General features: G+C 34.8%; 1 protein-coding gene across 1 annotated transcript in view; it reads right to left on the bottom strand.

The window, feature by feature from the left end:
- Positions 1-511: 511 nt before the first annotated feature.
- FAM114A1 (family with sequence similarity 114 member A1) overlaps positions 512-21,487 on the bottom strand; it is a 62,173-nt gene continuing 41,197 nt past the window's right edge. The window contains exons 8-14 of the mRNA XM_031943197.1: positions 20,025-20,148; positions 16,639-16,721; positions 13,636-13,794; positions 11,974-12,113; positions 10,059-10,131; positions 6,068-6,121; positions 512-3,415 (exon numbers count right to left, since the gene is read on the bottom strand). Coding sequence (XP_031799057.1) covers positions 3,314-3,415; positions 6,068-6,121; positions 10,059-10,131; positions 11,974-12,113; positions 13,636-13,794; positions 16,639-16,721; positions 20,025-20,148 — 735 coding nt within the window. The 3' untranslated portion in view covers positions 512-3,313. The remainder of the gene's footprint in view (positions 3,416-6,067; positions 6,122-10,058; positions 10,132-11,973; positions 12,114-13,635; positions 13,795-16,638; positions 16,722-20,024; positions 20,149-21,487) is intronic.

Below are 21,487 nucleotides of genomic sequence, written 5' to 3'. Positions count from 1 at the left end.
CTACTGATTGTCAAAGTGTCAAAAACCAAGATTGCCAAATTCTATAGCCTGAATGTTGCTGACTTGAAAGGCACAGAAAAAGAGATAATTAAGGGATATGAATTGGTTGTGTGAGCTCATTGGCAGAGAACACTCTCAAGTTGAAGAAGCTCCCTTTGCCATGGCAGGTGGGCATTTTCTCTGCAAGTTACGGTCTTAAGGAATTGCGTAGGGTATTGAGATCTTGCGGGGCTGGCCCAAAGTCACATAGCCAGGATGTGTCCCAGACACAGACCAACTCTCTATCTGCTCAGACCTGTTTCCTCTCTCTATTAGTAACAAGGACGAGAGAATGGCAAAAAATAAGAATGTAAGGAAGGGTCCATGTCAATTATATCTTGAATCTTTTCTTTTTTTAAAAAATTTTAATAGCTTTTTATTGAATATTTTCAAGTATCAAAGTAAGTGATAAAAGGCATGAAGAAAGTGTGATTGATTAAAAAAGAGAGAGAATAGTTTGAGAAAAAAAGAATCATTTTAAGTGATTATTTTATTGTAAAAATACATAAAACCAGACCCCTGGAATTGTTATGCATTTGCCTATTTTCAGAAAAGTAAAACAGTTCTTTTAGAATGAGACATTATTTTTGCAATTTTTGAAAAGCGTTTTTTCTTCTTCTGGATATCAGGGTGTTTAAGTTGCATTAACTGCTATCCATGAAAGTAATCTTCCCCTGTGGGTTTAAAAATCTAACTAGTGAAATCTTGCTCTTGGCTCCAAGTACCTTTTTAAAATTCCACACTTAATTAATTTAATGTCTGCAAGGCTCTTTGGAACTGCAATATCTTACAGCAAACATGATCCTGCATATATTCTTCTCTTGCTTGCACACTGAGTGTTTGAAAGGCAAATATAGAGGTTTCCTAACCCTCACACTGTTCTTCAGGAAGCAAGATGAGGTCCCTACTCTCAAGGAGTTTATAGTCTGATAAAGTCTGATGTGGTCATGCATTTAGCAAATCGATTCAAATTTATTCAGCTGAATAACTAAAAACCTCTTCGTACAGTAAGAAATCATTTAATAGCACCAGATCGATACATTACATATCATTTAGGAAAATATATAATGAACAAGAAACCAAGTATTAAAGACAGTCTCTTATTTTCCTTAAGCTTTACATTTTGTTCTGTAGGGATATGGCCAATATTTTTTAGATTTAGTAAATCGTAGTAGAACTCAAATTAAAATTTCCAGGACTGTTTTCTCATCTATTAAATAATAAGCCTACCTCAGAGGATTTTGGGGTCTTAAAATGAGATAATCTTTATAAAACACTACTTAATTCAGGTTATTATAATGGAAGCTTCCCACAGAAAAACATGGTTTTTTTTCAGATTCTATAGCAATGATTCTTTATAGTTTTCTCTTTGGGGCTTTCTAGGCCATCATATTCTTGATACATGAAATTCTGAGGAACAGAACATTACACAACAGGGATTTGTGAGGGTGGGAGTGTGTGTGGGCTGGAGATACCCTAGCAGAGAAATAAATAAAGGGATATATGTGGACAAAGGGCTATGTAGTTGTGAGAAGGTTTGTAAACCAGATGGCCTTATGTGGTATTGAGTGGATTCACTGGCTAAATCTTGTGATAATCCTTTCTGGATTTTCAACAGAGCTCAACAGGGAAGAGAGTAGTAGTCAGAGTTTGCAGCACAATTGACAATGAAGGTGAGAGATTCATAAATGCAAACAACCTTTTGTAGTGATGACTTATGAAAGTCTCCCAATGTTTTATTTTTTCCTCAATTATATGTAAAAATGATTTTTAACATTCTTTTTGAAAAAAGTTTTGAGTTCTAAATTTTATCTTTCCCCTCCTTTTTCTCTTCTCCTCTCCCTCAGATGGTAAACTATCTGAAACAGTTTCCTAAGGGTTTAACTTATTATTCAAGTCATGTAAGCATCATCTCCATATACAAATGAATTCATAAATAGCAATTTAATTTCAAAGACCATGATACTTATGCTGATTCAATTCATATTTATTATGCACTTTTTTTTTTGAGGTACTGTGTTAAGTTCTGGGGATAAAAAGCAAAATAAGCAAATAAGATCAGTTCCAACCCTCAAAGAGCTTTCAGTCTGATAAAGCTATGTTGTCATGCAGTTATCAAATCAAATCAAATTTATTCAGCTGTTTAAGCTGAATAATTAAAAATCTCTTCTGATGTGAAATTATTTAATAGCTCCAGATTGTTACATTACAAGTCAATTGGAAAAATATATAATGAACAAGAAACCAATTATTAAACATAGTCTCTGTTTTCCTTACTCTTTACATTTTGTCCTGTAGGGATACTGTTAATATTTTTTCAGATTCAGTACATTATAGTAGAACCAAATTAAAAGTTCTTTATTACAGATCTGATTACACCTCTTGAGTACATAATTAGATAGTGTATATTGTCATAGAATTTTATTTTATTTTTACTGTCATAGAATTTTAGAACTGGATAGAAAGTCAGAGCCATTTGGTCTAAGAATTCTTAGTTTGAGATCTGTAAATTTAAAAAATAGATATTTTGATAACTGTATTTTCAATATAATTGGTTTCCCCTGTATTTAAAAACATTCCCAGAATGGATCCATAAGCTTCACCAGACTGCCAGCAGAGTCCATGACACAAAAACAATTAAGAACCTCTCATCTAGACTAAGCACCTTATGTTTACAATGAGACACCTGAGACTTGGAGAAATTAAGTCACTCACTCAAGGTTATACCATTGGCAGAGCCCGAGTTCAGGTTCCCTATATCGCCCTACACTGGGTGCTTTTCCGCTATACCATTCTGCCTTACTATTTAGATCAAAATTTCATAAGATATGTTTTCTACATCACAATTTAGTCAAAAATTTAAGTTAAACCCTTAAAAATTAATGCTTGAAGAACAGGAAATTTGAAACAATCTGCATAAGAATTCAAGATCCTGGGATCTCCAGACCCAGTGTAATTTACCAATTAAAGCACAGGAATTATTTTTTATGAGGAGATATAATCAAGCCAACACTATTTTGAATATACTTGCCATTCAAGTTTAAATTAATATGAAGAAAATATTACTATTTGCAAAAAAAAGCTATTCTAACAACCATATACATTAAGAGAAATGTATTTAAACGTTTAATTCAATACTGTCTGTGCAAAACTGCTGTAGTGTCCTGTGATGGGCCTTTGGGAGCCACTTTTCTCTGAAGACAGCCCTTAACCACAAACACGACAAGGATGTGACCGGGGCTTCCTTTTACACGCTGATGGATTCTGGCAGCTGTCACTGCTCTTCTTTCAAACAATTGGTTTGGATATGTGAAATCTGCAGAACAGGAAGCAACAGCTGGAAAGCATCCTGGATGTATGTAGTACTATTGGCACCCTAATGAGGGAGGAGAAAAAGTGTAGTTGAAGAACTATTCTTAGAGTTGAAAGTTGGAATCATCCCTTCCAGTTTAATTGCTCACCACCATCTCATCCTTCCCCACATGATACTTAATTCCATTTCCTTAATGATTTTGGAATATAAATGAAATCTAAGTTCATCATAATGAGTCAACTCTTAATTATGAACTATCAGGCAGAAGGATTTCTATAAAAATGGAAAAATAATGAAAATAAGCTTCTGGGATATAGATAAGAATGACATTCATTAGCCTCTATATTTAAACTGTTTCTTCATCAGTCTGCAAATCAAGACGAGGAAGAAGTCTTAGTTTGTCAGCAATAAAACAGATAATTAATTGATCTGAGGAGGAGATCTGGAACAAAACACCTGCATATCTAGGAAATCCTGGAGAGTACTATATCCTCTGCTTTCAATTAAGATATGTTATAGGTCAAATTGAAAACCAAATTAATGTTCAGTTTTAGCCCAAAAGATAGTTTATGAAAAAAAGAAACCCTCAAACAACTTCAAAATAAAATCCCTCCTAAACTTCAAATCCCAATATTTGATGAATGAATTCATCTTTGATGTCCTAACCCTTTTCCCCCCAGCTGATTTTTTTTATATCACACTGCATTTGAGGAATAGAAAGTAGGAAATATTTCCTTAGTTTACATTACTAAACTAAAAGCCAGCCACTTTAGCTTAATCTAGAACATTAGTCACTGCTAACAATTACCTGCAATACACCTTATTGGCCCAAATATTGGCCGCCTTTCCCCTTCAAATCCGGTTGGTACAAGATCTGAATGTGACCTTGAATTGGATCTTTAGTGAAAGAATGCCAATGAAAGTAATAAAGATGAAGTGAGGAATAGGGACAAAAATAAATAAAACATTGCTATCTGAATTGGAGAAAATTGCCTTAAAAATCCCTTCATGGGAAATAAATATTTTAATAGATTAATTTTGCAAGACTATTTTACACATCTTTCAAAGAGGCAATCTTATTTTGGATAGATGGTTGGGACTATATTTGGGGGTAGTTTCTATTCAGGCCAATAAAGTATATATGACTCTTGATGGTACTATTTTATATTTATTTGGAAACAACTATTTTAGAATCAGTAATGTCTGAATTGGAAAGAGCTTTCAAAGACCAACAACATTTTACAGATGATGAAGAAAACAATTAAGCACAATCTCCAGGAAACCTGGCTATGTGTATGTAGGAAACTTCTGATTTATGTTAAGGAAATTTAACTATCCATGGTATAAAACTTTGGGCAGAGAAATTCAGGTTATCCTAATCTATATCTTGCCATTGAACCCAGAAGGCACTGGAGGAGAAAGTGAGGCTGGGGATTATCTGGCCTTCCCTCACTTAAATTCACTTGCATTTTGTGACATCATCTCCCTGATGTCAGTTCTTTTCAAGAAGGAAGGACAAAGAACCAAGAGTACCAACATATTTGTTCTATTGCATTGAATAAATATATACATCTGCACATATATGTATAGATAAATATATATACATTAAATAAATATGCCCCCATATATGATATATTTTGTAGATAGACCCTCAGTTGAATTATGATTGAATTGAAAGGCAAATATATTTAGTGAAAAAATAGGTAAATTTGATAGTCAAGAAATCTGGGTTTAAATTCTAATTCCTCTCCTTACTATGACCATGGATTTAATTTCTCTCTGGGTTTCCTCATCTCTAAATTGTGGAAAAGAATATCTGTATCTTCAATTTCAAAGGATGAGTTTTGTAAACTTAAATGCACTATATAAATGTAAACTACTATCTTGTTAATGTCCTGTAGCTCTAAGCACTTGCTTATATAATAATGACCTAAATTTTCTTCACTAAAATCTTCACTAAAATTCACTTTACCTACCACAAGTACAAAACAGTAGAGTTTTCCAGAGCTCTCTAGAACCCACCTCCATGAATGGGGAAAGGCTATTATATTTCCTTTATCCTCTCCCACATCACAGTCCCAAGCAAGGTCACAGACGATACTGGGGTAACCTTAGTGATTTTGTTACCAGAGATGAAGGTCAGGGTTTGGGCCAGGAAAGGGCAGGCCTCTTGAGTTTTTGTACAGGTAGACAAAACCTGGCTACTGCATCACTTTGTTAAGCAAAAGGCACCTGTCACATCTCCCAACCTAGACTGGTTCTCACTGACCAAGAGGACCCAGTGAATGTGAAGAGGGAAAAGGTTTAGATTTTCATGAGACCAATTTCAAGTTTTAGACTGCCACAGAATCCAGTAACTACAGTGTTAAAACTGGTGTCAATTTTTACAGCGACACATCCAGAAGCATTTGATAAGCCTCAGGCAACAGTTGCAGAAATAACATGCAAGGCTAGCATTTTTCTTTGCACTCACAAATCCTTGGAAATGTAAGTATTGTTGATTTCCTCCAGGCTTTCCAGCTAGTTTCTGCACACACACACACACACACACACACACACACACACACACACACACAAAGAGTTGTTGATGAGATAGCAGAGAATTACAGTGCCACTTTCTTCTTAAGAGAAAGACGTGGAAAATGGATCCTCCACACCTGCCTCTTTTCAAAGGCACTTTATCAAGCCATCCCCAGGTGACAGTTAAAAGCTTACCTCTAACAAAACACTATTGATCATTGGGTTGAGGACCTCAGCCTTCTGGTTGCTCTGTCAAATCAAAACACAAATCAGGTAAATTGAAGTCTATATTGCAGTTCCAAAAATGCTGATCTCAGTGAATAGAAATTCATTTGCTTTGTTAAGGCATCATTTGTGAACCATGGATTTGTGAATTAAGAATAAAAGAGGTCTTGAGACATCACAGGAAAATAGCATTCTAATGTCTCCCTTCAGCCTGATGTCTTGGGAAAAAAAATCCTGGATTAAGAATCAGAATATTTAGAATTTAGTCCCATCTCTGTTATTCAGAAGCTATATGACTTCAGGTGACACACTTAATATCCTGGACCTTACATGTCTAATCTGCAAGACCAGGCTACAAAACAATGCTCTATTTTATGGGCCTCTTGTAATGAGAAATATAATAGTATGTGGAAATATATATATAATTTTAAATGAATATTGTTCTTAGTCCAGATGCTATGATTTTTAATTAAGCATTTTCATTCCAGACCTTCAAAATCGATATAATTTACACACTGATACATAATTTGACTCAGGCCAGAAGAAATTAGTTTTTACACTCCCATATATAGCACAAAGTGCTAATAGCACACTGCAGGCAATAGAGTAAATGAAAATTTATTCAACAAATATTTATGGAGTATATATTATGTGTGAAGGTCCAAGCTAGGTACAGCATGTATATAAAATTATGCAAAATTCAGTATCTACCCTGGAGACATTTATAATTTAGTTGGAGAATTTCTAATGTAGTAAGTAAATACTCATTGGACAACTGATATTTGACAATATCCCTAGCTTATATATGAGTTGGGAAATGATATTAATATCTTTAGAAAGATAATACTATTTTCAGTATTTCAGTATTTTCAAATAAAAATCATCACTTTCTGTGACCAGTCAAATGTCAAATTATATTGATATGACTGTGAAAGGGTGAGTCATAGAACAAGGGCAGGGATAAGAGCTGAACTTATATGATTGGAAAAGGAAGTTCCTTGCATGGAGAAACTCCTTCTACCAATACAAATAAGCAACTTCTCTGCAATTTATGGTCTTAGAGAATTTCCCAGAGGGGCATCAGATGAAATTTCTTCCTCAAGGTAACAGAACCACTATGTGTCAGAAACAGGATGTGAACCCAGGCCCACATTAACACATTATGAAAAAAAGGGAAACATTTGGTCATTTTTTCTCCCTTTTCTTCTTGTACTTCTTACCACCTTTGTTTATGAAGCCAAATTATAGTTGCTGAATTAGATTGCAAGGAATTAAAACATGAGCACTTGGAAGGGGCAGATGGTAACTTTAAATAATAATGTCTATAGGATCATAGAGTGGGAGGGGACCACACCTAGCTCATTTCTTACATTTGAGGAAACCGAGGCAATTGAAGTGACTTTCCCACGAACACAAAGATAATAATTATGAGAAACCATATTTGAATCCAGGTCATCTAGAGACAGAATAAGTTTCCTTTGTTCAATGAAATATGAATAGATTTTCTCTGTTAAGATACTGACTTTCTTCTAAGAAATTAAACCATTTTTGATTGTCATCTGATCTATCTTTACAGTGGGATAGTACTTATGAAGTGTCTACTTTTTCCATTCTTAAAGAGGGAAGGAACTAGACTCATAATTTCATTGGTATAGGAGCTCACTGGATGAGAGAACTGTCTGTACTGATGCAAATGGCTACTTTCTTATCAATTTACAATTTGAGCGTTGTCCAGGGTCCTGAAAAGGTTAAGTGTCTTGCCCACAGTAGCACTGTATGTTTCAGAGACGAGACTTGAACTCATTTTTTTCCTGGATCCAAGGTCAGCTCTCTGTCCACTACGCTACAGTGTAGTTCAGTGGAAAGAGGTGGTTTATATCTCAGAAGACCTAATTTTAATTCCTGGTTTTTGTTGTCTATGTGACGTATGTGATCTGTAAAATAAGGGGGTTAGACTACTTAGCCTCTAAGGTTCTGTTGACCTTTGAAATTATTCCATTGTATGGAAATAAGATGTTAGGCCCCTTAGATTATATAGATATTGGTGAGGGTGGGATTATGATAAGGAATATCCGCCAAATCTAGCATTTAATATATACCATTTTACCCCTATACAAAAAGGGGGAGGGGGAAATTCAAAGGGTTTCCCTCATTGCATCTAAGATGATAGTCACAAAATTTGCCTCAACACAAGTAGCTTCAGATGATGATCAATTATAATTATTCCATAGAGACAAAATAGCATGTACTGCATATTATTTCTAGGGATAATAAAATGGAGTTTAGAGAGAAACTCTTTTGAAATGTAATCCTTATTGTCAGTAACCAGAAATTCCATTAGGATATTTGCTCTCAGTTTATCTGATTATCAATAAACTGCTGAAATATAATCAAAATGAGGGTAATAAAATGACATTGATTTTGAGAATGTACAAACAATCTTAAAGGAGTCTGGAGAGCAATATAAACCCATTAACTTCTAGTTATGAATAATGGCTGTGTTCTAAGAGCTAGGAAAAACTCCCAGAAATGATGACTTAAAATTCACAAATAATAGCTTCACAATACAAGTACTATTATATTGTGAGAGGACTTCCAGAGTAACTACTACTTTCATATTTTTCCTTACTTAAAATACAAAATTCCACTAAAACTCCATCGTTTTTTGCTGAAATCTCATTGTTCTAGAATACTTTTAATAAACATTTTTTTCAGATATGGGAGAACTTAGGAAACTCTTAATTTTATGCATATAAAATACATAGATATTTTATTAATTTACTATAAGATCTCTCCTCAAAAGAACACAAGTTCCTCAGGACAGAGACTCTTTCACTTTTGAATTTGGATCCCCAAGGCTCACTATAGTTTCTATTATATTGTAAGCATCTAATAAATGCTTGTTGATTGGTTGATACGATGGCTAGAGAACTACAGAAGATAATAAATGGCCATTTGCCTAGTGGACTGTGAAATAACTTGCATAGGGTCATTAACAAATTGGACAATATAAAAAATTGGTGAAAATCATGAAACCAAACCAAGCATGACTATAGAGTAACGAAGCTGGGTTTTCCTGTGGTTTGTAAACTGGCCTTAAAGGCCAATCCAAAGCAGAAGAAATGGAATAAAACACAGCAAAGGAAAGTATTTGAATGAAATAAAAAGTAAATGACATTAAAGAAGATACATGGCCTCAGACCATGGAATATCCCCATTTTGCAGATGAGAAAACTGAAGTCCTGTGAGGTTAAATGATTTTCCCAATCATACAATTAGCTACAATAGTGGCCAAATCAGAACCAAAATCTTTGCCCTCTGACTCGCAAATTCTTTTTATGAGTCTATATGTTGTCACAGAAAGAGATGAATTTGGAGGGAAAAAACTAGGTTCAAATCCCAGCCCTGACATTTACTCATGATGGGAACAACTTCAGGCAAATTAGTCTCTTCAAGTCTAACTTTTCCAAAGGGAGTGTTTATATCGCAGGGTTGTAAACCTCACAATTTGATACACAAGTGAAGGGTCATTGCCTACCACACCACTAGTATGGTATCATTACAGAAAAAACCACCGGCCTAGTTTTTCTAAACTGCATTTAAGGTATTATTTAGTTAAATCTTGTTGGAGACATAAATTTCCATCTTGCAACCCACCACTCTTTTATATTCCTTTACAAAATTATCTCACTATTTAATATTAAATAGATGCCGGGCAATATGGCACTATCAATTGACAGCTGGCCTCAGAGGCAGGAAGACCTACTTTCATTTCTCATCTCTAAATTACTTGCTGTGTGACTCTGCGTCACTTATCCTCCATGTTTCTCCAGTTGTAGGACAGTTGCAAGTTTATATTGGTAGAAGTTTTCTCACTGGGGGGTACTGGGGGGATTTTGAAGAAGTCACAGGACTACACCCCAACCCCCTGTCCTTATTTACAAAAATATCATATTCTTACCCCAGTCATGGTTAAAAAGTCAGAAAACTTCTTAGATAAGGAAGCCACTTCATTACACATTGCACTGGTTAATCTGAAGGAAAGACACATAAGACAGATTATTTTAAAGTTAATTTTCAAAAATCAAAATGCTGAGATCAGAATCTTAAAAAGCAATACATTCAATCCTGCCACTGGAGATTTTTTTTTCACTTCATAAGTTCTGGTCAACCAGATAATGAGTGTAATTACTACAGATTCTGCTTTATTTTAATATAAACATCATGAAAAACACATTTTGATTTGGATGCACTAACTGATATTATTTGGTATGGGGTTAGAATTTGAGGAGAGGAGTGAATGATTCCCTTTTAATACCCTGTCCTACCACTATACTATAAGGCAGACTTCTGATTTCTATAAAACATAAGTACATCCTATAATTGATATAATTATTATTATTATTTTACTGTCTACCCGTTTTTCCTTTCAAAGAAATCTTATTCATTGGGAATGGGCTCTGGTGAGGGGAAGCAACCCCTAAGCTATGGGAGAGACAAGAAGTTCCATGTGCCATGTGAGTCACATCACTGCCATAACTTAATCACTCTCTCTTCAGGTCCAATGTTGTCTTATTATTACTTTTTATTTGTATCCTCAGCCCTTAGCATGGTGCTTTACGAAGAATAAGCTCTTAATAAGTGTCTTTAATTAGTTCATTCACTCATGTAGGTAATTATGAGATTGCTACACATGGTTAGAGCCCTTAGACACGTTCTGAAGAGGGGATGATGGTGATTGTTGCCAGGGTGGATGATACGCTGACCATGCATTTTCCAGAGGATCCATTCTGGCTGTGTGGGATATTTGCAGAGGCTTTCCCATGCTCCTACAACATGTAAACTGATTGCCATCCCATAGGCAGTATCAGCTTAGACTTCCTAGTAGTGGCTAGGAGTCCAAGCCTTTGTCTCAGGGTATGCCAAGTCGGAAGCTGGAAAGTTTGGGGAATTTTTAAAGAAGAAAAAGAGACAAAGTTGAACTGAATATATTCCCTGAGACGAAGAACTATTTCATTTATTTTGTGTTTGTATCTCCGACGCTCAGCACAGTAACTTGCACATTGTAAGTGCTTAAAAAATGATTGCTGACTTGATTTGACTGTCGTATATCCTTTGGAGATTGTAAACGTGAAGGCTAAGACTCTGTCTTTATTTCCCAGCATGTAGCCTAAGAGACACTCAGTAAATATTGAATTGATTTGAATCATGAGTGAAAAAAAATCTCCTGGCTTCTTAAACTTTTTCTACTCATGATCCCTTTTCCCTGGGAAATTTTTTTTTGCATGACCCTATGTATATAAGTATATAAAATAGGCATACAAATCAAATGCTTACTGATAATAAATCATAATTTGGCAAGCTCCACATTCGGTTACGAGACCCCATACACATTTTAAGGATTGTAAAGAAGGTTTAAGGGAGGCATTTCTACTATAGTTTTCAGTCTAACTTAAAACAATTTTGAGATTTTTTCCTTTGGTTCCCATGAATGTCTGTAACTGATAAATTGCCAAGGAAAACTGACTAAGGCTGATTCATCAACCAAGAATTTTGTGGTGGAAATTTATTTACCCTGAGAATGCCTGCATTTCAAAGCATCTGATCTACTAAAATTGTCAATATAGCCAAATTCCTATGTCTTCGAACACTCCAGGCAATCTTGGGGTGGTAACTCCTGGAAGGCAGCTATTACTTCTTATTTCCAGTATGCATTTCCTATCGAATTGCTGGAAGCATTTATTTTCACAGCAATATGGAGGTTTGTTGATATAGAATCTTAATTTTTATGAATTCTGAAATGGAGGAGGATGGAAAAAATATCAAACTATTGTAAAAGGCACTGAAAGTTTTTTTTAAATTAAAGTTATATTTACTTGGTAAGAACTTTTGCTTGGTCCTGAGCTGGTTTTTCCACTTCTTGCCCATGAAGAATGAGCTCTGCTACCTTATGAAGTTGTTCAATACAGCGAGCAGTTACTTCAGCAAGACTTTCAATTGATAACATGTACACTTCCTGTAATGAAATAACAAACAAACAAATAGCATCAATATTCATATGTAGAGGCTGAGAGGCTACTATTCATTTTGAGCCCAGGAATGACACAAAATGAAGCTTAGAGCTTTGAATGATGATTTTTCTAGATGTGACTGAATATTATCTGTTATAATGTACTAAAATACCATGAGAAACTGTAAAAATAATTTACGTGTAGAAATGCTAGTCATTTGAATTGGAAATACCATCCTCAGTGTTATCAAACTGAAAAATTATTTCTCCTTAAAAATCTTTGTTTCATGTCACCAAAATCTTTGGCATTGTCAAGTGACTCAATATCAGAAATGGAAATGATTTTATCAGCAAAAATGATTTTATAGAATGGGCATTGGGGGCAACTAGATGGTGCAGTAGATAGAACACTGGTCTGGAGACAAGAAGACTTGAGTTCAAAGTCCTTACTAGCTGTGTGATCCTGGCCAAGTCACTTAACCCCACTGCTCACTCCCCTATCCACCCAAAAAAGAATAAACTTACTGCTGTAAGCTAAAACTCACAGGACTCTTCCATCTTACTCTACCATCTTCCTGCTTCAAATGTGAGCTCCTTGAGCACTGTCTTTCTTGTCTATTTGTATCCTCAGCTCTTTAACATAGTGCTTTACATATGGGAAGCACTTAATAAATGCTTTATTCATTCACTCACTTTTCAATAGCTTTGCACACTTATAGCTGTGAGTTCATGCTTCTCAATGGAGATGCAATCCATTCATACATTTTCATTCTCTGCATCCATGCAAATATTATTAATTCTTATTATTTATTTATTATTATTTATAATAACTATTATATAATAATTGTGTATTATTATTATTTCTCTTGCAAATATTTCATCGAATAAATGATTGCTTCCAATATTTAAATATAGCATTAAATAATTATGGTAAGTAAGAAGGACATGGAAGACTATGCTATATTATTTATGAAGACATATATGATGTTTTATAACATGTATATGTATACATAATTAGTTTCCCTGGGCATAAAATCACTATGCGCTTAATAAGAATGTTTTTCCTTTTCAATTCCTATAAATCCATGAAGAACTGTCAAACTTATAAGAATCTGCAAATTGGCTTACCTAAGAAAGTTGATATGTATTTATGAAATTATCATTTTCTGGAATGGTAGAAGAAAACAATGCTATCATAATTTAAAATAAGAAGTGTTGACTGTAAAAGATGTTGTTGTTCTTTAGTTATTTATAAGTCATTTTTTACTCTTTATGACCCCATTTAAGGTTTTCTTGGCAAAATATTGTGATGGTTTGTCATTTTCTTTTCCAATCCATTTTACAGATGAGAAAACTCAGGCAAACAGAGTTAAATGACTTGCTTGGGGTCTCCCAGCTAATGAGAGTCTGAGGTGGGATTTGAACTCAGAAAGATGAGTCATCCTGATTAAAGGCCCGTCATTCTATCCTTCTTGCCCAACAGATTAACACAAGATAATTGTTAGAAAGATAGAAAAGTTATGTTTACCTCTAGGGTCTTGGTTTTCTTTTCTTCTTTATTTTCTTCTTCAAGGACTTTAGGATTCTCTTCTTCATCCTCTGGAGTTTTCTCTACTGGCTGTTCTACCACATCGACTGATGTCACAGTTTGGGCTGCTTCCACCCAGTCGTGAGCCTTTTTTCTAGCCTATAAACATCCCCCCCCCCAAAGGAATACATTTATACTGGAAGAATGGAGGATAATGAGTATTAAAATCTTTATGTAGATTATATCTACTGGCATTTGTTATATTAGAAATTGAAACTAACAAACACCAAAAAAACAGACAACAATCCCATCAGCCTAATTCTTCAATCTCTAATCTAAAAGTCAGGTTGTAAGAAATCACTGGACAATGGTTCTCAAGAGTACACATATTGGATTCTTTTATCTCTTTAAAACAGCCCTTTGAGACTTTGGAAGGAGAGGTTTCATTATCCCCTAACATTTCCATAGCATATGTAAATAGTATATAACTATTATATGTTTTTCCTTTTCAATTTCTATAAATCCATGAAGAACTGTCAAACTTATAAGAATCTGCAAATTGGCTTACCTAAGAAAGTTGATATGTATTTATGAAATTATCATTTTCTGGAATGGTAGAAAAAATAGTATATAATTATACTGTAGTATATATATATATATATATATACTACGTTTCAGAATTCCCTGAAAAATAATATTTGTTTTTAAAGAATTTTTCTCTGGATTGATTCTCTATTTCTTTTTTTTATTAAAGCTTTTTAGTTTCAAAACATATGTGTGGATAAATTTTCAACATTAACCCTTGCAAAACCTTGTGTTCCAATTCTCCCTTCTTTCACCACCTCCCCCCCAATGGCAAGTAATCCAATATATGTTAAACATGGTAAAATATATGTGTTAAATCCAATATACGTATACATATTTATACAATTATGTTGCTGCACAAGAAAAATCAAATTAAACAGGAAAAAAATGTGGCTGTTTCTTGGCTGTGAAGAAATAATTCTGCTGCTTTGTAGAGTTGCTTGAAACAATGTGCAGACTAAAGAAAAGTGAACGGGTCAAAAGACGCAAATCAGAATGGAAGAAAATGGTTTGTGGAGACCCAAGGACTCACAAAACCCAAACAGTCCCAATAAGAGGACCATTTGGGGTTTTATCAGTTTAGGCAACTCCCCACATTGATGCAGTAAAGTAAAGCATCTGTAACTCACGGTCTTAGAGAGTTGCCTGCAAATGCTTAGAACTTAAATGCCTTGCTCATGATTGCTCAACTAGTATGTGCCAGAACCAGGAGTGGCACCTAGGTTTTTCTGCCTCCTGTGCCAATCCTCTATTAACAACTATCATGTTCATTTAACATTATTAGTTGCGTGATCCTGGGCAAGTCACTTAACCCCAATTGCCTCGAAAACAAAACAAAACAACAAAAGATTCAATGTCATGCTGCTTGTATAGCTAAGATATAAAAATAATGGGCACATCCAAAAAAAGAAAAAGAAAAGAAAAACCAAATATGGCCATTTATTTTCAAATATTTAGAAAAATAGTCTTTTAAAAAAATCAGGCAGGATTTTAATTATGGTTACTCCTGAAGAAAATCTCCTAGTCAGATAGACCTCCTCATCAAGCTGCTAATGTTTTATGAGCCTAATGATATCCATCTGAGAAACTGAACAATGGCTCAGAGGCTTTTGTAACCATGGACTTTCTTTTCAAGAAGAGGGGAGTAAAGAATTGTTGTTGACATTCTAGTGTTCTCTGGGGCTAGATCACACTTCCTTGTATTCTTGAGAGTCATCTAACCTCATTTTCTTAAATTGTTGTTTGAGATCTACATGGGGTCTCATAATTGAAAGTGGGGGTCATAAAATTATGATTTATTATCAGTAAGTATTTGATTTGTATACCTGTTTTATATACCTATATATCTGGAGTTCTTGAGCAAAAAGGGGCCACAAATGGAAAAAAGTTTAACAAGTCCTGCTCTAAATACCTGTCCTTAGCTATTCCCCCTCAGTCCAATCTCAGTCTTCCCTTTGAATAAGGATGTAGATGAAGGAGGAAATTTCTAGGCTCTTTTAAGTCCCAGAACTTCTAGGAATGATGCCTGTTGAAGAAATCTCTGTTTTACCATATTTTTCCCTATTTCCTTCTTCATTTGGCTGAACGAAGGAAGGGAGAATGAAAAAAAAGGAAGAAAGAGAAAGAAGGAAGGAAGGAGGGAGGGAGGGAGGGAGGAAAGGAGAGAGGAAGGAAGGAAGGAGGGAAGGGAGGGAGGGAAGGAATAAGGGTCAGATGACCTTAGACCACACTTTGACTATTGGTGGTCTAGGCCACTAGTCAAAAAGCTGCCTAGAATATGGCCCTCTGCAAACCAGATTAAAATGTAATTGAGATCTCTAACAAAATCAATAAAAATGCAATAGAACACAGATAATGTTAATATGTGGTTTTCTATGTCAATATATTGCCAAGGCATCCTTAAGTAAAACTTAGTGGCTCAATTTCTATTTGAGTGTAACTTTACTGGACTAGAAGAGTCATTTTAGATTTTTGCAGGCAGCATATTGACACAGAAAACCACAAGTTCAAATTATTTGTGATGTATTGTGATCTTATTTATTTGGTCAAACATTTCCCAATGATATTTTAATTCAGTTTGGCTTGGGAATCTTGTGAGCATTCAGGCCTGTTCTTTGACATCTCTGATCTGGGCCAATTTTTTCATCTTATTCGAAGGGATAAAATAGAATATTTCAGGTCATACAATTAGGTCAGCTAGAAGCCAGATCTCTGAATGCCCTGTATTCTTTCCAGAAGACAAAATAAACCCACAATTCCATTTTGTTTTTCTATTTAAATACTATCCAGTGAACTCAACATCCTGCCTTACTCTCAGATAATAAATTCAGACTCCTGCTTTCCTGTTTTGTTTTTTTAAAGGATCTCTGGGATATAACTAAAGTAATTTTTATACAAAGTGATTTTGATATGACCAACCTTATTGAGTTTGTCAGGAGTCGCTGCAACATGTAACTCAAAGAGAAGTTCCGTTAGCATGCTAACAAATTCTCCCTTTTCATCTACAAGTGGAAACAGAAAAAAAAAGGCAGAAATCAGAAACAGAGCTTACTATTCTCTTTTTGGAGTTCAGGAACTCCCTGTAACTTTATGTCAGGACAAAGACGAATAAATTGGCATCTGCAACAACTTTCCCTCCTGCAGAGGGGTGAATTTTCTCTCTTTTGACTTTGAAGTGAGCAAAGCAATTTTCCCAGGGGAGCAATAATGGAGAGAAAATTATCCCAGTTAGGCTGCTGTTGGCTTTGCCTGTGGACACTCCTAATAGCCTGGGAAATGTCTTTTTTTCAGTTCTCTGTGACCTAGAAATGACTTAGCGGCACATTAGGACATCATTATATCAGTCTTATATAGAAAAGCGAGGGATTTCTTTTATTTGGTTCTCTCAGATGTAATGTTTTTTCATAATCGACAAATAACAAACATAATGGGACCTTGTATTCCTTAGATCTCTCTTCCAAAAGTCTAATGTTAATGAGATAGTAAACTACAGAATAATAGGGCTTCTAAAAGCCTGCCTGCTCCCCATTAATACCCTAATAAAGGAATATGTCTGCTGGGCATGTAGATGAATCCCAAACCAATTTAATATGAATGGATAAGAAGGCCTATGGATCATTAGCTGTTGATGGTTTCTCAATCACATTTTTTAAGTATGAAGGAAATGAGCATTTATAAAGTACTTACTATGTCCCAGCCAGGTGTTAAGGGCTTTTTACAAATATTATTTCATTTTTTGTTTACCAACAACACTGCAAGTTATTATTTCCATTTTCCATTTAAGGAAATTGAGGCAAACAGGCTAAAGTGCCTTGCCCAGGGTCACACAGATAGTGAGTATCCGATACTGGATTTGAACTTGGGTCTTCCTGACTGCAGGCCCAGAGCTCTATCCCCTGACCCACCTAATATAACAAGATCTGTGACTTTCTCCATGCCTTGGATACTTCAGATCCTTAATGATTCAATCCCTTAATTCCTTTTTGCTTATGTTTCCTCCAGTATGCACCTCCTATCTGTACTATTGGTCCCATTAGGATACTTTTCCAGCTTTTATTCCCATTAACACCATTCCTGCCTGAATTACTATATTGAGAATTGTTGAGTTAGAATCCACATGTACTGACTTTACTCTTCTTGATGGTGAAAACCATTAAATTTTAAAATTTTTTTCCATTTTTCTTTTTTTTCTTCTGTCATTCTCCTTCCTTTTTTACCCTTCAATGACATCATTGAGTTGGAGTTTTCATAAAGCTTTCTTTTAACTCATTTTACTTCCATTGTTTGACCCTCCTTCATAAAGTGACACTGCTTATTAAATTTCATTAACCTTTTTTTATGAGATTTTTACAAAAGGCTGTGATTCTAAACTGATTTTTTTTGGCTGTCACTCATTTTTTTCTGCTTGCCAACTACATCAAGTTCCTCCTGACTAAGGTGCTTTTTAGGTTTTTTTTGGTCTGTCTAAATGTCACTTTAGCTTAGCACTTTCTCCTGAATACTGTCACCGCTCCAGACTTCCATGACATTGATTTCTTTTGGCTCTCTTACTACCTGACTGACCAGTCCTCAGTCTCCTTTGTTTGTTCTTCATAAAGGTCATATCCACTAACCTTGGATGTCATCCAAAGCTCTGTCCTGAGCATCCTTCGCTTTGCTCTTTTATACCGTGTCATTAGGTGATTAGAGGTAATAGGACAAGAGAAAAAGGATCCAAGAGAAGGAGATGGTGTAGAATTGAAATGGCTAATTATAGGGTTGAGATTATAAAGTCAGATCAGAATTTGTTGTCTGGGGAACTACTGAAGGGTAGAGAGATTGGAGGCCTTGATGAGAGTCAAGAATAGTTTTAGGAGGGTGAGATGTAGGTAGGAATGAATAATAGGAGATTATGGCTTGATAGAATAAGTAGATAGGTAGACAGAATGTCAGATTTTCTAATTAAGGAATTAGAACACTTATTGATATCAGTGAGATTCCATATATAGCCATACCTATGTGAGGCAGGGGAAAGAATGAAAATATAGATCATGGGATTTATGATAACTAAAAAGTTGGAAGACAAAAGGGAAAACATCAATATGAATTTTAAAGAGCCCTAATACAAGGGAAGAGAAAAAGACCATGAGCCAGGCGTTGAACTCCTATGAGAAAAGAAGTTGGAAACTGACCTCAGTACCAGTGTATAGTTATCTGTTGGTTAAGTTGGTTAAGTCGATGCTACCTAAATATCCCTCACATTGGAATATTGCATCAAGGCTCTAACTACTTTTCTCTTTCCAGGTCAACCCATCCTAGATATTTTTAACAAAGTCGTTCTTATAAGGATGCTCCCTCATGTCATCTTCCTGTTCAGAGTTCTTCAGTGTCTTTCCATTGCTTACTAAAGTCCAAAATCACAACATTCAGTGCCCTCCAACTTCTAACCCAACCTATCTTTCCAGTCTTACTTCCCATGATTTCCCTTTATTCACCTAAATTCATCCACTCTCTACTTCCTGAAGAGGTCTTGTGCTTGTCACTGACAAAATGTATGGAACTGAACATTTTATCAGCTGTATGGATTAGTCTTTAATGAGAGAATCAACTTTAGGCAGTAGTAATCACATTGCAATCACAGCATTTAAAAAAAATTCTGCTTTTAAATAAATGATCATTCAAAGGAAATATCCATAGAGCTACACTTGTATAAGAGAATAAATGGTTTTTTTTTTCCAATTAGGTTGTAAATTCCTTGAGGGCAAAGACTTACTTTTACTTTCTTTTGTATCCCCAAAGCTTAGCACATTATCTAGCACATAGTAGGCACTTAATATCGTTTACTGACTGACTAGATGATTAATCTCCTTGATACCCAATATCTACTGAGAAGTAGGATGCTGAAGGAGGCACTTACTCTCTTAGGTCATTTGTGTGGCTTATATCTCTTACAATTCCATTACAATAAAAGACAGACCCTTCTTTAGTCTTGCATCTTTAAAAATTGAGCAAAAAAAAACTCACAGAAGAACATCTTAATGCTTAAATCTAGAATTTGAATTTATCCTATGAGAAAAACTCCACTTTTGCCAAAAGAAAATCCATCAAAAGATCCATCACTCCTAACACCATCTCCTGTACTTCCTTCTGTAGCACTCATAAAAATTCTGGAAATTGGTGCATCATGTTCTTAAGGTTCCATATATAGTGTTCTTGTTCTACTTCTGTTATTTAACACATCTGAAAGGTTAGTTTTTAAAATCAATTTTACAAATAAATACAATAGTTATATATCAAGTTTTTTTGTTAAATTTTTTTTATCTTACCATTTTCTTCTTGATTTTCTTCATTCTCTGATTCCTTTGGTGTAAAGATGTCTTTGATAGCAATTAAGTCATTTTTAATGCTTTCCAATTTCTCTCCATCAAGTGATGCTAAAAATGACTGAATCTGCAAACAAAATGGGTCAACTTAATGTCTCTGTATTAATAAGTATCAGTTTCATTTCTTCCTAAGTCTCATGTACCTGATACTCACTTACTGCCATCAAGTAAATTTAGTCAGTAGGAAAGTTAGGATTTGGGGAACAAGTGAGTAAGTTAAGATTTTTAACCATGAAGCTACCATTTAGTGAAAGACTATCAATATGATTTCTTATTTTAACTTAGGAAGAAAAAATACACTCTATCTTTTGTACAGAACTGAGAAGGGAGAGGTCAAAGTTAGATCTAAAATTATTGATCCAACACTTGACAGGAACACATGAATTGCTAATAAGGCATTTTTACCAGTTTCCTTATTAACACAAGCCTGATCCACATTTTAAAATTTCATAAATACCTATTTTACAAGGAGAAGGGAACTGAGGAACTATGAATAATAAGCCTGAAAATAATCAGCAAAAACCACATTAACTGTTAGCTCTTCAACAGCTGGAATCAAGTTGAATTGCAAGTCAATAGCTGATAGCAAATCCATATTGAGAATTTTTAACTTTTTTGGATTATCACGTTAAGTCTATTTGTTTGAACATATATCATGCATTTTAGTTGGTTGAGCAAACTAGCATACATTTATATTACCATCCATAAGTATAGTCACATTTTCAAAATGGTGGATTTTTTTTTAACATTTACCAAAAATAACATTTAATGTTAAGAGACAGCAAGAAAGACAGCCAATTTTAGTGAAGAAGACCCAGGTTCCATTCTTATCTCAAAGATAGGCTGTATGATTTTAGGCAACTCATGTAACCTCACAATACCCTTAGAGCAACTATTTTAGAAGATAAAATTCAGAGAAGGTGCCAGTTTTCACTGCTAGAAGCTCCTTAAACCAATGCAATTTCAAAAGAAAAGTTTAGTTTTAATGCATTAAGATAGAGAATTTTTAGGGGCAAAAAAAGGATGTAGTAATTTCCATGTTCATATTTCAAACTAAAAAGTGTGTCAGTTTTGCTAAATTTGGTAATTTCACTTCAATTCAAGAAACACTGTGTGTATTACATACAAATTACTACTCTGCTAGGGACTAGGAATACAAAGGGGAAAATAATAGTTCTTGTCCTCAAGAAACTTATATTCTATTTACATTCATCCTAGTTTTGAGGTAGATATAGATCTGAGGATGGGATTATTGGGATGCCCCTCAAGTTTATTGTTCTCTGAACGAAACTACCTTCTTCCAGTTCTTTGAATTGTTGGGTTACGGGGATGTGACAAAACTCCAAAAACTACTTCTCCTTTGTCCATCGAGGGTGTCAAATATTACCACCTTTCTTTTCTACAGA

The sequence above is a fragment of the Sarcophilus harrisii genome, chromosome 6, assembly GCF_902635505.1.
Source record: "Sarcophilus harrisii chromosome 6, mSarHar1.11, whole genome shotgun sequence".
Taxonomy (NCBI): domain Eukaryota; kingdom Metazoa; phylum Chordata; class Mammalia; order Dasyuromorphia; family Dasyuridae; genus Sarcophilus; species Sarcophilus harrisii.
Note: the sequence above shows the minus strand (reverse complement) of the source record. Positions and strands in the feature narration are given on the sequence as shown.